At 38.4% G+C, this 13,274-nt stretch overlaps 2 protein-coding genes across 3 annotated transcripts; both read right to left on the bottom strand.

Moving 5' to 3' along the window:
* Positions 1-352: 352 nt before the first annotated feature.
* LOC307128239 (tripartite motif-containing protein 16-like) lies at positions 353-5,165 on the bottom strand. The gene is made up of 6 exons (XM_079819943.1): positions 4,162-5,165; positions 3,189-3,284; positions 2,873-3,106; positions 2,406-2,553; positions 2,160-2,216; positions 353-1,782 (listed from the first exon to the last, which is right to left on the bottom strand). The coding sequence occupies exons 1-6, from the start codon at positions 4,729-4,731 to the stop codon at positions 1,244-1,246; spliced, it is 1,644 nt and encodes a 547-aa protein (XP_079676069.1). The 5' UTR covers positions 4,732-5,165; the 3' UTR covers positions 353-1,243.
* On the bottom strand, positions 4,647-12,754 carry LOC307128241 (tripartite motif-containing protein 16-like). 2 transcript variants are annotated; one of them, XM_079819945.1, is made up of 6 exons: positions 11,645-12,534; positions 10,980-11,075; positions 10,602-10,835; positions 8,613-8,766; positions 8,423-8,482; positions 4,647-4,735 (listed from the first exon to the last, which is right to left on the bottom strand). In XM_079819945.1, the coding sequence occupies exons 1-6, from the start codon at positions 12,245-12,247 to the stop codon at positions 4,686-4,688; spliced, it is 1,197 nt and encodes a 398-aa protein (XP_079676071.1). In that variant the 5' UTR covers positions 12,248-12,534; the 3' UTR covers positions 4,647-4,685. The 2 variants fall into 2 exon arrangements, with proteins under 2 accessions (XP_079676071.1, XP_079676070.1); XM_079819944.1 differs by lacking the exon at positions 4,647-4,735 and adding an exon at positions 7,308-8,235 and having other exon boundaries at positions 11,645-12,754.
* Positions 12,755-13,274: the final 520 nt, after the last annotated feature.

The raw sequence follows: 13,274 nt of genomic DNA, 5'->3' as shown, positions 1-13,274 counted from the left end.
ACAGTACCCTTCTTCGGTAAGAAGAATCAGTATTAAAATTGAATAAAATATATTAAATATGGTTGATAAAATGGTTGATATGGTTAAAATATATGAAATATGGTTGATAAATATATCAACCATTTCAACAATATCAAAGTACGACACATTCTATTTAATTTACAAACCACAATCATATCAAAGAGGTCTGAACTGTAGATTGTCATACTTGAAATCACTATGAATTAATGTGTAAACTCAAACTGAGAGGTTAAAAATACCCTAAATCAAAACGGTTCATGTAATATTTAATATTGTAATATCAGAAAGTAAAATCTTTCATAAGGCTGAGGTGAAATGGAGACTTAAGTTACTTGTGATATTTAATGTTAAAATAAAAATGCAAAATGATACAGCAGGTACGGATATTGTCATGAAGGAAGGGAATAAGGTCCACAGGAGAACATCAGACAAAGATGAATTAAAAACTAAAGGTGTTTAATAAAAAAAACTCAGAGAATCCACAGGTAACGTAACAACATGTGATACACAAACAATAATTGTAAATCAAGGCAGAGAAATGTCACAAGTGTTTTTTTTGCCAGTTTCTGCCCGATGCAGTTATCATTTTCACATCCAATGCACTCGCGCCCATCTGTTCGCCCATGGGTGTGCTCAGGCGCGTTGTTGCCGCATTTTTGTTTTTTTCGAGGCAACTGAAAACGACTGCGCCATTGACCAACTGAAAACTAGTCTAAAGTCAAGGGCACAATATTTTTTATTGTTTTTTAAAAAGTGTGTCGGTAATATGTGCCTATAGGCGGGTGCACAATGTGCGTACACTCTGCTTATTACACACACAGGGACGCGCAGCAACACACAAACATTTTGAAATATTACAAATAAAAGGATTCCTCCCTGGAAAAGCGCTCAGTCTTTCCGCTTGCAAATTCCGCTCCGCTATGTAAATAACGAATCCGCCATGGTGCAAGCTCAACTGGCTTTTAAAGGGAATGGGAGATGAGACTGGTTTATTGCACGTAACTACCAAAATGCCCCATGACTCATTAAAAGACGAGGGACAACCCTTTTAGACCATGCGCCTGCCGCGCTGACCGGTTTTCCAGTCATTAAACTAGCAAAAGTGGATTCGGACACGCTCTAAGTGCACCTGCGCCGTGTGCTTTAGACCATGCGATCAGATTGTTTAAATAGGGCCTTAACAGTGATATGATTGTAATGATTTGTAGAAGTTCTGTATCATCTATACTTCTAGATGACACAGTTTCACTGATGAGTCCTGATTTATGCCAAACCCCGGATAGAGCGGCTGAGTGAATATGGTCTGGACACTGTGGATGAGGGTCATTGTGTCAGAGACGCTGTAGAAGGACAGAATTCCTGCACCGTGATCCACATACACTCCTATTCTACAGGAGCTGGAGACGACAGGGAGTTCATCAGATTTTTTGTTATTGTGACTAAATAAGTATCCAGAGGGAGAGCAAAACAATCTCCAGGACTGATCATTACTTCCAAATTTACACTCATTACCCCTGCCATTCTTGCTGATAGTCTTATATGACACTGACATTCCCACACCACGAGTCCCGCTTAACTCCACCTCCCAGTAACAGCGTCCACACACACTCTCTTTACACAACACCTGAGGCCACACATCAAATCTGTCCGGATGATCAGGATACATTTGGATAGTGGCAGTGCAAGTAGCCACTCTGTTCCCCTCAGACAGACGGAGGTTTTTATGGGCTGACTCTGAATCCAGAGTAAACTGCTGGGAAACTGATGGAGATTAAACACATTAAGTGAGGCAACAATGAAAGATATAAAGGTAGCAACAATATCACTGATCTATTCCACAAGTTTTCAAGTTAAATTATTTGATTAGAAGTTTAGTTATAAGCCTATGTACATTGTATTTTTTGGCCACTAGTGAGACAGAATGGCAAAATAATGACTGTTTTCATAAAAAATGTCAAACACTCCCCGTCTGCCGTTCTTTGGAGAAGCTATAATCCAAACCTCAAACTCAAGCTGCTATGTCAGATCACTGCAATTCTGTTCGATGCTGATAGTGACACAGGAATTAAACACTACACCTATAAGTATGTATATTGGTCTGTGTTTGCTTTATTTGTATTATTATCTTTTACACTTACAGTGTAAGAAGTCCTCCCTTGTTCTGGGTTCAGTGATGCTGATTTCAATGTTTTTCGCTACAGAAACAAACAAGATATTTAAAGTGTGATTTGTGCTGATAAAAGTATCCATAATATGTATTTATGAATTATTATTATGGTAACAATAATTCATTGTTAATAATTATTATTTGTATTGACATCCACACAATGTTTATAAGTACATTTTGTAGTAGTGTGTTTTAATAAGATGAGTTGGTACTTTACCAGATAACTTTCCCATCTCCTCTTTGCAGAAATTCTCAAATGTACTTCTTAACTCAGCTACAGATCTTCTCACATCATCATAAGTCAAGACAGAATGGACAGTGGTGTTGTCTGTAGATGCAGGAGGGACAGAAACCGACTGGAAACTCTACATATACAAAAAACAAACAGACATATGGTAAATATGAATCACAGTGTAAAGATGAAACTTTTTTTTTGCTTACCTGCATGTCATGTGACCATCCATGAACATGTGATTATGATGTTTAATTATTGAAATACTAACTTCAATATTCAAGCCAATATTTTAGGTTACAAGTTCAGCTGACAGAAAAGTTTGGGAATACCTGATCTAATACAACCTTGACATCATTCACACTGATCAGAATTTCATTTAACAGTCAACTTCATTTGGGTCTCAAATCAAATGTCAGTAAATAAGCCGTAATAATAAAATCATTCTAAACCTGTAGGAAATGGATGTGATCCTCTAGGTGTGAAAGCTGCTCCAGCTCAGCTTCTCTCCTCCTCAGATCTTCAATCTCCTGTTCCAGTCGCTCAAGTCGTTCTTCAACTCGACTCACTTCAGCCTTTTCCTGATCTCTGATCATCTGTGTCACCTCAGATCGGCTTCTCTTAATGGAGCGGATCAGTTTAGTAAAGATCTTCTCACTGTCCTCCACTGTCGCCTGTGCAGAGCGCTGTTAGGACACACACACAGAGAATTACTAGAATCAGTCCGTTCAATCTGACAGTTATTTTTCTCCTCTTTTCAAAGCTCACCTTGTGAGTCTGCACAGATTCTCTGAGCTCCTGGAGCTTTGTTTGCCTCTCTAGAATTCTCTTCTGTAATATTATTACAGTTTCTCCAACCCGTTTCTGAGAGGATGAACAAGTAATTGTTAACGTTTGAAGACTTCAGTTTCTATAAGGAACTAAAGTGCTAATAAAATACTATAGGCTACTAACAGAGATTGAAACTCAAGTCTGTGACAAAAAAAAATTACTTGATTTGGACTTGTGAACAACTGACTAGTCTTGGACTTGAAGACAGAGACTCATGATAAACTGTAAGCCCTGTGTCACACTGCATTTCTGAGCGCTCTCTGTCTGGTTTCCTGTGTCATGTTTTTTTGCCTGGTTTTGTGGTTTTGTGCTGTACAAAGACAAACATAAATAAAAGCCAAAATATTAAATGTCACAGATGTATATTTACTGAGTAATCCACTGTTTTGTAGAGGGTGGTAAAAATTACAATTTTCACCTGAGATTTGGAGCCAAGGCAGGCATGTAAACTTGCACTTGTGCATGTAAACACAAGTGCTTTTTGCCATTGTTAAACCGTCACCATTGGCATATAATGCAACAAAGACTGCTAAAGTCAACAGATTTAACTAATAGACCTACCAATAAAATAATGATGCTGCCATCTTTCTAAAGTCATTTTTACACCCCTCTAATTTGGCTCCAAATCACAGGTGAAAATTGTCCCTCTACAACACAGTGGATTACTCAGTAAATATAGGCAATACATCTGTGGCATTTAATATTTGGCTTTCATTACTATTTATGTATGTCAGAAAACAAAAATATTAACAAAATAAAAAATTTGAGCTGGGAACATCTGGTTGAGTTGACATGGAATGACCCCATGATACAAATACTGATATACTGCAATTTAATGACAGCAAGTGAGATGTAGGCTATTGGGTTTATGTAACAGCAAACACACGTTTTATAGATGTTCAGCTCATACCTGTTTCTCTGTCCTCTCTGCTTCAGCTGGAGCAGTATCGTGATTTTTGTGTTCATCCATCATACACATCAAACAAATACATCGCTGGTCAGTGCGACAAAAAACCTCCAGCGGTCTGTCATGTTTAGAGCAGATAATCTCATGGATTCGTCCAGTGGCGTCGGTCACTTTGTGTCGTTTCCTTAAAGGTGATTGTTCATGACACTTAAAGTGATTTTGACAGTAAGACTCCAGACACGTCCGACAAGACTTCACAGCTTTGCGTTTCTTTCCAGTACAGAAGTCGCACTCCACATCTCCAGGTCCAGCGTAACCGAGAGCAGGGCGAGCTCTTCGTACTTTTGTCTGCTTCTGATTTTCCACCATTTCAGCCAGCATCACATTCTTGTTTAAAGCAGGTCTTGGGGTGAAGGTCTGTCTGCACTGAGGGCAGCTGTAATCTCTCTCCTGATCTTCTTTATTCCAGTAGTCTGTAATGCAGCTCATACAGTAGCTGTGTCCACAGGGGATGGTCACTGGATCCTTCAGTAGATCCAGACAGATCGAACAGCAGAACTGATCTTCTGCCATTTCACTGCACGAACACAAACAAAGGCTACAGCTAGTCAACAGCTGAACAGCATGAGTTTCGATTTCTCTCAACTGAGAAGTGTTATCGAGACGTGTGCAAAACAGGTGTGTTTAGATCATAATAAAGAACATACACGGGAGTTTTAGGCTTCTCTGAGATTATACAATTGCGTTTCAATTAGCATAACTATTAAGGGCTAATTATGTAGCAACTACTTAATACAGTAGCCTACGAGATTTTGCTGATCCATAAACAACTGAACCCCGAGCCCCTTGAATATTCACTTCCAATTTTCCTCTGCATACAAAATTATATAAAGCCCACAATAAATCCGTGGGTTTCTAACAATCTGATACCGAAGCGTACCCTGGTTCTGCGTTTGAGAAATTAAAAGTATCACCAGTTTGTGAAAATACATAGCCAGAATGGAACAATAGATGGCGCTCAAACGCAGTGTTTTTCAATGCCTGTAGTTAAGCCAGTATTCAAGAAATGTCAGTATTGTAGTAATAGAATATAAAACCATACATTAAAACAACTAAATTGTTAATTGTGATCCATTTAACTGTGGCTAACTTCATGATCTTATCTTTCTTTTTTTAAACAAACAAAAAAAACAGCCTACAACATTCATCAAATGTGTTGACATTTTTATTAGGCCTTAAGTGTTTATTCTTATTTTTATCATTAGTTATGTAGCCTACATCAGGCTTATTTTTTTTTAGCTTTATTGTATCACCATGCAAACTTTATTGCGTCATTGTGCAACGTTTTGGTGCTACATTTAACAGAGGTGGACAAAGTACACAACTCTATTGAGTAAAAGTAAAAGCTACTGGTCAAATATTACTCCGTTAGTTCTAAAAACAGATTTTTACTTAAGTAAAAGTACAGAAGTATTTGTTTTTAAAAGTACTTAAGTATCAAAAGTACATTTCCTTTTTTATGTCAATGCATTATTTTATTATTGTTGCATTGTTGTATAAATGCACAATGTCAAGGTGGTTTAAGCCAGTCAGTGATGCTCCATCCGACATGCTAGCATACGACTACCTTAAACTCATTTCTTTACATTTGTATAGAGCGTTGTAACTTTTATACAAGTATTGAAATGTTCAATTTCTTGTATAAAAGTTACAAAGCTCTTTACAAAACTGCTGTCACTTTAAGGCTGAATGCATGGACCCTATACACTGATACACATCCAATATTCTCCCAACTGTTTACTCTTCTCTTTCTCCCAGACATTTAAATTTTTTAACATTTTATGAGACATGCATCAAAGTGTATGCCAACTAAACTAATCTTTAATCTTTTGAGAAAACTGAAGCATACTTTTTAGCCATGGGTGCACACACTGTGCTAAGGAACCGTCTCCTTCCATTTTGCTGTAAACTGATCAGTGTTAAAAAAAATGTTGGGAAACTTCACATGACCCTATACAAGAGTTATTACTGATAGGCTGTCTGCAAAAAAAAAAAAACTTTTAAAGAAGAAAAAATTAATCCACTGACTTTTAAAGGATTAGTTCACCCAAAAATGAAAATTCTGTCATTAATAACTTACCCTCATGTCGTTCGACACCCGTAAGACCTCCGTTCATCTTCGGAACAGAAATTAAGATATTTTAGTTGAAATCTGATGTCTCTGAAAGGCCTCCTTAAAAGGTACTAAAGACGTCGTTACAAAGTCCATCTCACTACGTGGTTCTAAAATAACTATGAATCGGTGAGAATAGTTTTTGTGTGCAAAAAAACCCTAAATAACGACTTACATAGTGATGACGATTTCAAAACAAGGCATCATGAAGCTTCGAAGCGTTATGAATCAAAGAGTCGATTCAGCAGTTTGAATCGCCAAATTTCAGCAGTTTGGCGGTTTGACACGCGATCCGAATCATCATTCGGCTCACTGATTCATAACGCTTCGAAGCTTCATGATGCCTTGTTTTGAAATCGGTCATCATGATAAATTCGTTATTTAGGGGTTTTTTTGCGCACAAAAACTATTCTCGCCGATTCATAAAGTTATTTTAGAACCACTGTAGTGAGATGGACTTTGTAACGACGTCTTTAGTACCTTTTAAGGGTCTTGAGAGTGTAAAGTGCCATTGTGCCAATGGAGGCCTTTCAGAGCCATCAGATTTCAACTAAAATATCTTCATTTCTGTTCCGAAGATGAACGGAGGTCTTACGGGTGTCGAACGACATGAGGGTAAGTAATTAATGACAGAATTTTCATTTTTGGGTGAACTAACCCTTTAAAGCTGCTACAAAAATGACTTTCGAGTTTGAGGACCTTGACAGAAATGTAGTGGAGTAAAAAGTACGATATTTGTCTTTCAAATGTAGTGAAGTTAAAGTAAAAGTATCCCTAAAAAATAATACTCCAGTAAAGTACAGATACTCAAAAAGTGTACTTAAGTACAGTACTCAAGTAAATGTACTTAGTTACTGTCCACCTCTGCATTTATAAAATAACGTTTTAATGAAAACTTAGTATCAAAGTAATTTTGCAAGTCTGCAAATCTCATCAAAGCCTTCTGTAAAATACAGTAATATTTTCAAGGTCTATTGTAAGCAGTCATTTAAATTTTATTTAACAAATTCATAAGACAGTTGAGTTAATTGCAGATATTTAAAAATTAAGAGTTCAGTGATTTGAAGTACATATAGGTGTGAATACTAGCAGCAAAGCAATCCATTTATAATACATTATTAATAATAATAATAATGTAAAATTGAGGGTCTACAGTAGTCTATAATGGGCGTGTTCACATGGGATGTTAACTGAACCCTTCAATAGATCCATAGAGCTTTATAGAGCAGTTTATTTATTTATTTATTTCAGACACATGCAGATTTAGTTTGTGGTAAATCAGTGTCCGGATTCAACCGTACTTGGGATCGATACCTTGAATGATGGGAGAGAGGACACTGCTCACAACATATACCCATCCCTTTTATCATGATTAAACCAGTAATATGACAGAATCTCTTAAGATGACAGTTTCAGTGTTGATCCTAAATTGATCCCAAACCCTGGATAGAGCGGCTTTGTGAATGTGGTATGGACACTGTGGATGAGGGTCATTGTGTCAGAGACGCTGTAGAAGGACAGAATCCCTGCACTGTGATCCACATACACTCCTATTCTAGAGGAGCAGGATGGTATAGGGAGTTTAGTTTCTTTCTTATTGTGTCTGAATGCATACCTAGAGTCAGAGCAGGACAATCTCCAGGAGTGATCATTAAATCCAAAGACAGAATTATCACCATTTCCTTTCCTGCTGATGCTCTTATGTGACAATGATATACCCACCCCAGCTGTCCCACTCCACTCGACCTCCCAGTAACAGCGTCCACACACACTCTCTCTACACAACACCTGAGAAAAATCATGAAATCTGTCCGGATGAACAGGGTACTGTTGGTCAGCCCCAATAAAAGTAGCCACTCTGTTGTCTTCAGACAGACGGAGGTATTTATGGGCAGTGTTTGAATCTAATGGGGCAAAAAAAAATGGGGTGTTGTGTGGCCTTTAAATAGTCTATTGTAAAGCTAGAAAATTAGGTGCAGATAATAACAAATACAAAAACATGTTAGAATTCAGACTAACAACTGATTTATACTTCTTGAGAATTCATAAATGTCTAACAGTTTGTGTTTGCTTTTTGTTAGTAGCACTTACATTGCAAGAACTCATCTCTGGACCTGGGTTCAGTGGTGGTAACAATCTCAATGTATGTCACTAATGAAACCAAAAGACATATACAGTGTAATTCACATGTAAACACAATATTAAATCAGTAATCCTCTCTCTGTATTGGTTTTGTAATTATTATATGACACATCAAGTGAACAAATTCCTAGTACTTTACCTCTACCAGACATATTTTGTGTCTCCTCATTGCAGAGGTCCTCAAGTTTCCCTCTTAGCAGAGACACAGATTTTCCTATATCTTCATAAGAGAGAAGAGAACTGACATTGATGCTGTCTGTGGATGCAGGAAGAACAGAGAGAGACTGGAAACTCTACAAAGGGACAAATCAAAACAGAAATTAGTAAGTAAAGCGTTCCAGTGTTCAGGAACTTATTCAAATTGTTTAGATGAGAGGCTGACGGTTGTTCTGTTCAGAAAGTTCATTACATAGGCTACACAACACACCTCCTGTCAAAGCTAATTATGCTTCAGTTTAGGGTCTTAAAGGTTATGTTTTAGTTGGTTGAAACCTAATGACCTCCCTGCAATAATATCATCAAGTTCACGTTTTAACAAATTCCGCCATGTAAATAGCGAATCCACCGTAGTCCAAGCGCAAATGGCTTTTAAAGGGAATGGGAGATGAGACTCTGTTTGGTTTATTGCATGTTACGGCCAAAACACACCCATGACTCATTAAGAGAGTAGGGACAACTCTTTTAGACCATGCAGCGGACACGGCGACCATTTTTCCCTGTCGTTAAACTAGCAAAAGTGAATTCGGACACAGTACTAAGTGCCCTAAGTGCACTTGCGCCATGCGCTTTAGACTATGCACTTAGATCGTTAAAATAGGGCCCATTGACTTTAGACCAGGTTTCAGTTTTCAATCGTTTTCAGTTGCCTCCAAATAGCAACACGCCAACAATGTGCCTGAACACAACTCGTTTCAGACAAGCACGCCCATAGGCGCACAAATGGGCGCAAATACATTTGCTATTTAAACAACGTTGCACAGGACGTGAAAATAATAACTACGTCGGGCTGAAAATAGCGTAGTGCCTGCGACGCCTTATTTGCATAACAGTATGGCGATTGTGATGATGTTATTAGAAACAAATTTTACTGTATTCACCTGTAGTGTCTCCATTAAGTACAGTACATTAGCCTGTATGGCCATGATACACCGATCAGGCATAATATTATGACCACCTTCCTAATATTGTGTTGGTCCCCATTTTGCTGCAAAAACAAGCCCTGACCCGTCGAGGCATGGACTCCACTAGACCCCTGAAGGTGTGCTGTGGTATCTGGCACCAAGATGTTAGCAGCAAATCCTTTAAGTCCTGCAAGTTGTGAGGTGGGGCCTTTATATATCCCACAGATGCTTGATTGGATTGAGACCTGGGGAATTTGGAGGCCAAGTCAACACCTCAAACTCGTTGTTGTGCTCCTCAAACCATTCCTGAACCGGTTTGCTTTGTGGCGAGGCACATTATCCTACTAAAAGACACCACAGCCACCAGGGAATACCGTTTCCATGAAAGGGTGTACATGGTCCGCTTAGGTAGTTGAAACGTGTCAAATTAAGATGGATGGCACATGTAACCGACGCACACGCACCCGACCATCCACGTGATGTAAAAGAAAACGTGATTCATCAGACCAAGCCACCTTATTCCATTGCGTCGTGGTCAAGTTCTCATGCTTACGTGCCCACTGTTGCCACTTTATTTCGGCGGTGGACAGGGGTCAGCATGGGCACTCTTACTGGTCTGCGGCTACGCAGCCCCATACGCAACAAACTGCAATGCACTGTGCAGTTTGGAGTTGCTCTGACCCAGTCGTCTAGCCATCGTAATTTAGCCCTTGTCAAGCTCAGTCAAATCCTTACACTTTTTCCTGCTTCTAACACACCGACTTTGAGGATAAACTGTTCACTTGCTGCTTAATATATCCCACCCACTAACAGGTGCCGTGATGAAGAGATAATCAGTGTTGTTCACTTCACCTGTCATAATGTTATGCCTGATCGGTATATATATATATATATATATATATATATCAACATTTCTTTTTTTTACAATAAATTATTTATCATTTATTGTAAAAAATAATTTACAATTTCTCTCAAGGAAGAAAAAGAGCAGGTGCTGGTGTGGTTACCTGTAGGAAATGTATGTGATTGTCTGTGTGTGAAAGCTTCTTCATCTCAGCGTCTCTCCTCCTCAGATCATGAATCTCCTGCTCCAGTTGCTTCAACAGTTCTTCAGCTCGACTCACTACAACCTTTTCTCGATCTCTGATCATCTGTGTCACCTCAGATCGGCTTTTCTCAATAGAGCGGATCAGTTCAGTAAAGATCCTCTCACTGTCCTCCACTGCCGCCTGTGCAGAGCGCTGTTAGGACACACACACAATCAAACGTTCACTCATGGGCTTCAGTGGGACTGGAAAGTGTCCCAGCACTGGGCCTCAATGATGTAATGATAACTGAAGTCCTGACAGAACTGGAAACATGTCTCATTAAAACTTATAACTTACTGTATGTGTCTTCACAGCCTCTTTCAGCTCCTGAAGCTCCTTCTTTCTTTTCCGGATTCTCTTCTGGAACTTTCTTTGAATGTCACCCAAGAGTTTCTGTAACAGATAACAGTAAACATCAGCAATCCTCCTTGGAGGAATAGTTCACCCAAAATGAAAATTTGGTCATTATTTACTTTCAAACCTATATGACTTTATTTCACAAAATGTTTTGAAAAATGTCCTAGAAATTATTTTTCGTATAATAAAGTGAAAGGGACGAAATCCATGGTGATTTCTCTGCCCAAAATTACACAAAATCTCCTGATGTCATACAATAACTGTGTGATATTAAGTTATGAATTACTTATAATCTTTTTCTCCTTTTTTTGTACACACAAACCATCTGACTCAAGAAGATTGTGGCACAGCACATATATTGATTGTATTGACCACCGTTTTGATACTTTTTGAAGTTAAGGATTAATAGAATTAGGTTATAAACACATTTTTGTGTAAACTAATGCTTTTACAGCTCTACCAGAGATTTTCAGATCATCTTTAATCTGTACGTTGAAGTTTTTGCTGCTTTTTCTGCCGAACTGTTCCTCTTCATATGACGTGCATTTTTCTGTAAGCTCTTACTTGTACTGCATCATGAACATTCGTTTATGTGCTTCTCTTACCTGTTTCTCGGCCCTCTCTGCTTTAGCTGAAATAGTGTGATGATTTTTGTGTTCGTCCATCATACACATCCAACAAATACACTTCTGGTCAGTGTGGCAGTAAACCTCCAGAAGTCTGTCATGTTGAGAGCAGATCATCTCCTGGATTTGTCCAGTGGCATTAATCAAATTATGTCTCTTATCTTTAAAGAAACTGTCATGTTGTTCAAGGTGACTTTGACAGTAAGAGTTTAAACACACCAGACAGGACTTGACAGCTTTCTGTTTCTTTTCCATACAGACGTCACACTCCACATCTCCAGGTCCAGCGTAACTGAGAGCAGGACGAGCAGTTTGGATTTTTGTCTCCTTTAGTTTCTCCACCATTTCAGCAAACACCACATTCTTGTTTAAAGCAGGTCTTGGAGTGAAGGTCTGTCTGCACTGAGGGCAGCTGTAAACTCTCTTCTGGTCATCTTTATTCCAGTAGTCTGTAATGCAGCTCATACAGTAACTGTGTCCACAGGGGATGGTCACTGGATCCTTCAGGAGATCCAGACAGATCGAACAGCTGAACTGATCCTGAGCCCACAAAATACTGGCTTCTGCCATTTTACTCCACATACACAGAGATACTGAACAACACTTAAGTTTCAGTTTCTCTCAACTGAGAGGTGTTTTCACTCTTGAGACGTGTGCACAACAGGTGTGTTTGTAAGGTGCGACTCACCTTTTGATAAGAACCAAAACATCTGTGTTGCAATAAGCATAACAACTATTAGCCTACAACATGATAGCTGACAAAGCATAACAAAGACAGCTGTATCTACTTTCAACTTTACACTGCATGTACGCAAATGGACAAGTCCTTAAGTTGCACTTCATCTGATACCGAAGCGTTTCCTTGTTCTGGGTTGAGAAAGCGAAAGCTGTTATTATCAGTTTGTGTAAATGTAGATCCAAGCATCTGCCAGCAGATGGCCCTCACACACTGTTTTCCGGCGATGACTGTCAGTATTTTGGTAAAAAAAAAAAAAAAAATGCTACAAGTAAAAAAAAACGATTTGTTTTCTGTTTCAAATAAAGATGACTGATTCCTGATAGCGTACCCAGACCTGCTCAGACAAATCCAACTTTACCAGTCAACTTTATTTGCATAGAAAACTCTCCCACTCTCACGCCCCTAAACCACAAATGCTTTATACATGTTGGAGCAAGAAATCAGCTATTCTCAACTTCTTCGTTTTGATGCCACATGCAACTGGTGAGTATTTCTCAGACTTATTTAAATGTAGCTAATCCATTTCTTTGATTAGTGTTGTGTATGTGTAATATGCTGATATACATCATCTTATTATTTTTCTAGATTTAGATCCTTCTTATTAAAGGTTTATGATTAGGAGCCAAAGAACCACTTTTAGTGCTATATATAGCAACATTTTTTTTGAGTGTGGGGTTTTGTGAGAAAAAATATCCATATTTAAAACTTTATAAAGTAAAATATCTAGCAGACCGCCTTCCGTATTCAACTTATGAAGAAAGTCTAACACCTCTTGCAGTTCAAAACGCTTACTACTACATCCGAAATCATACGTCGCGCCAGTTATACTTTTTTGTAAGTAAAGTATGTACTTTATAAAGTTTTAAATGT

Source organism: Gobio gobio (genome assembly GCF_949357685.1).
Source record: "Gobio gobio genome assembly, chromosome: 6".
Classification (NCBI taxonomy): Eukaryota; Metazoa; Chordata; class Actinopteri; order Cypriniformes; family Gobionidae; genus Gobio; species Gobio gobio.
Note: the sequence above shows the minus strand (reverse complement) of the source record. Positions and strands in the feature narration are given on the sequence as shown.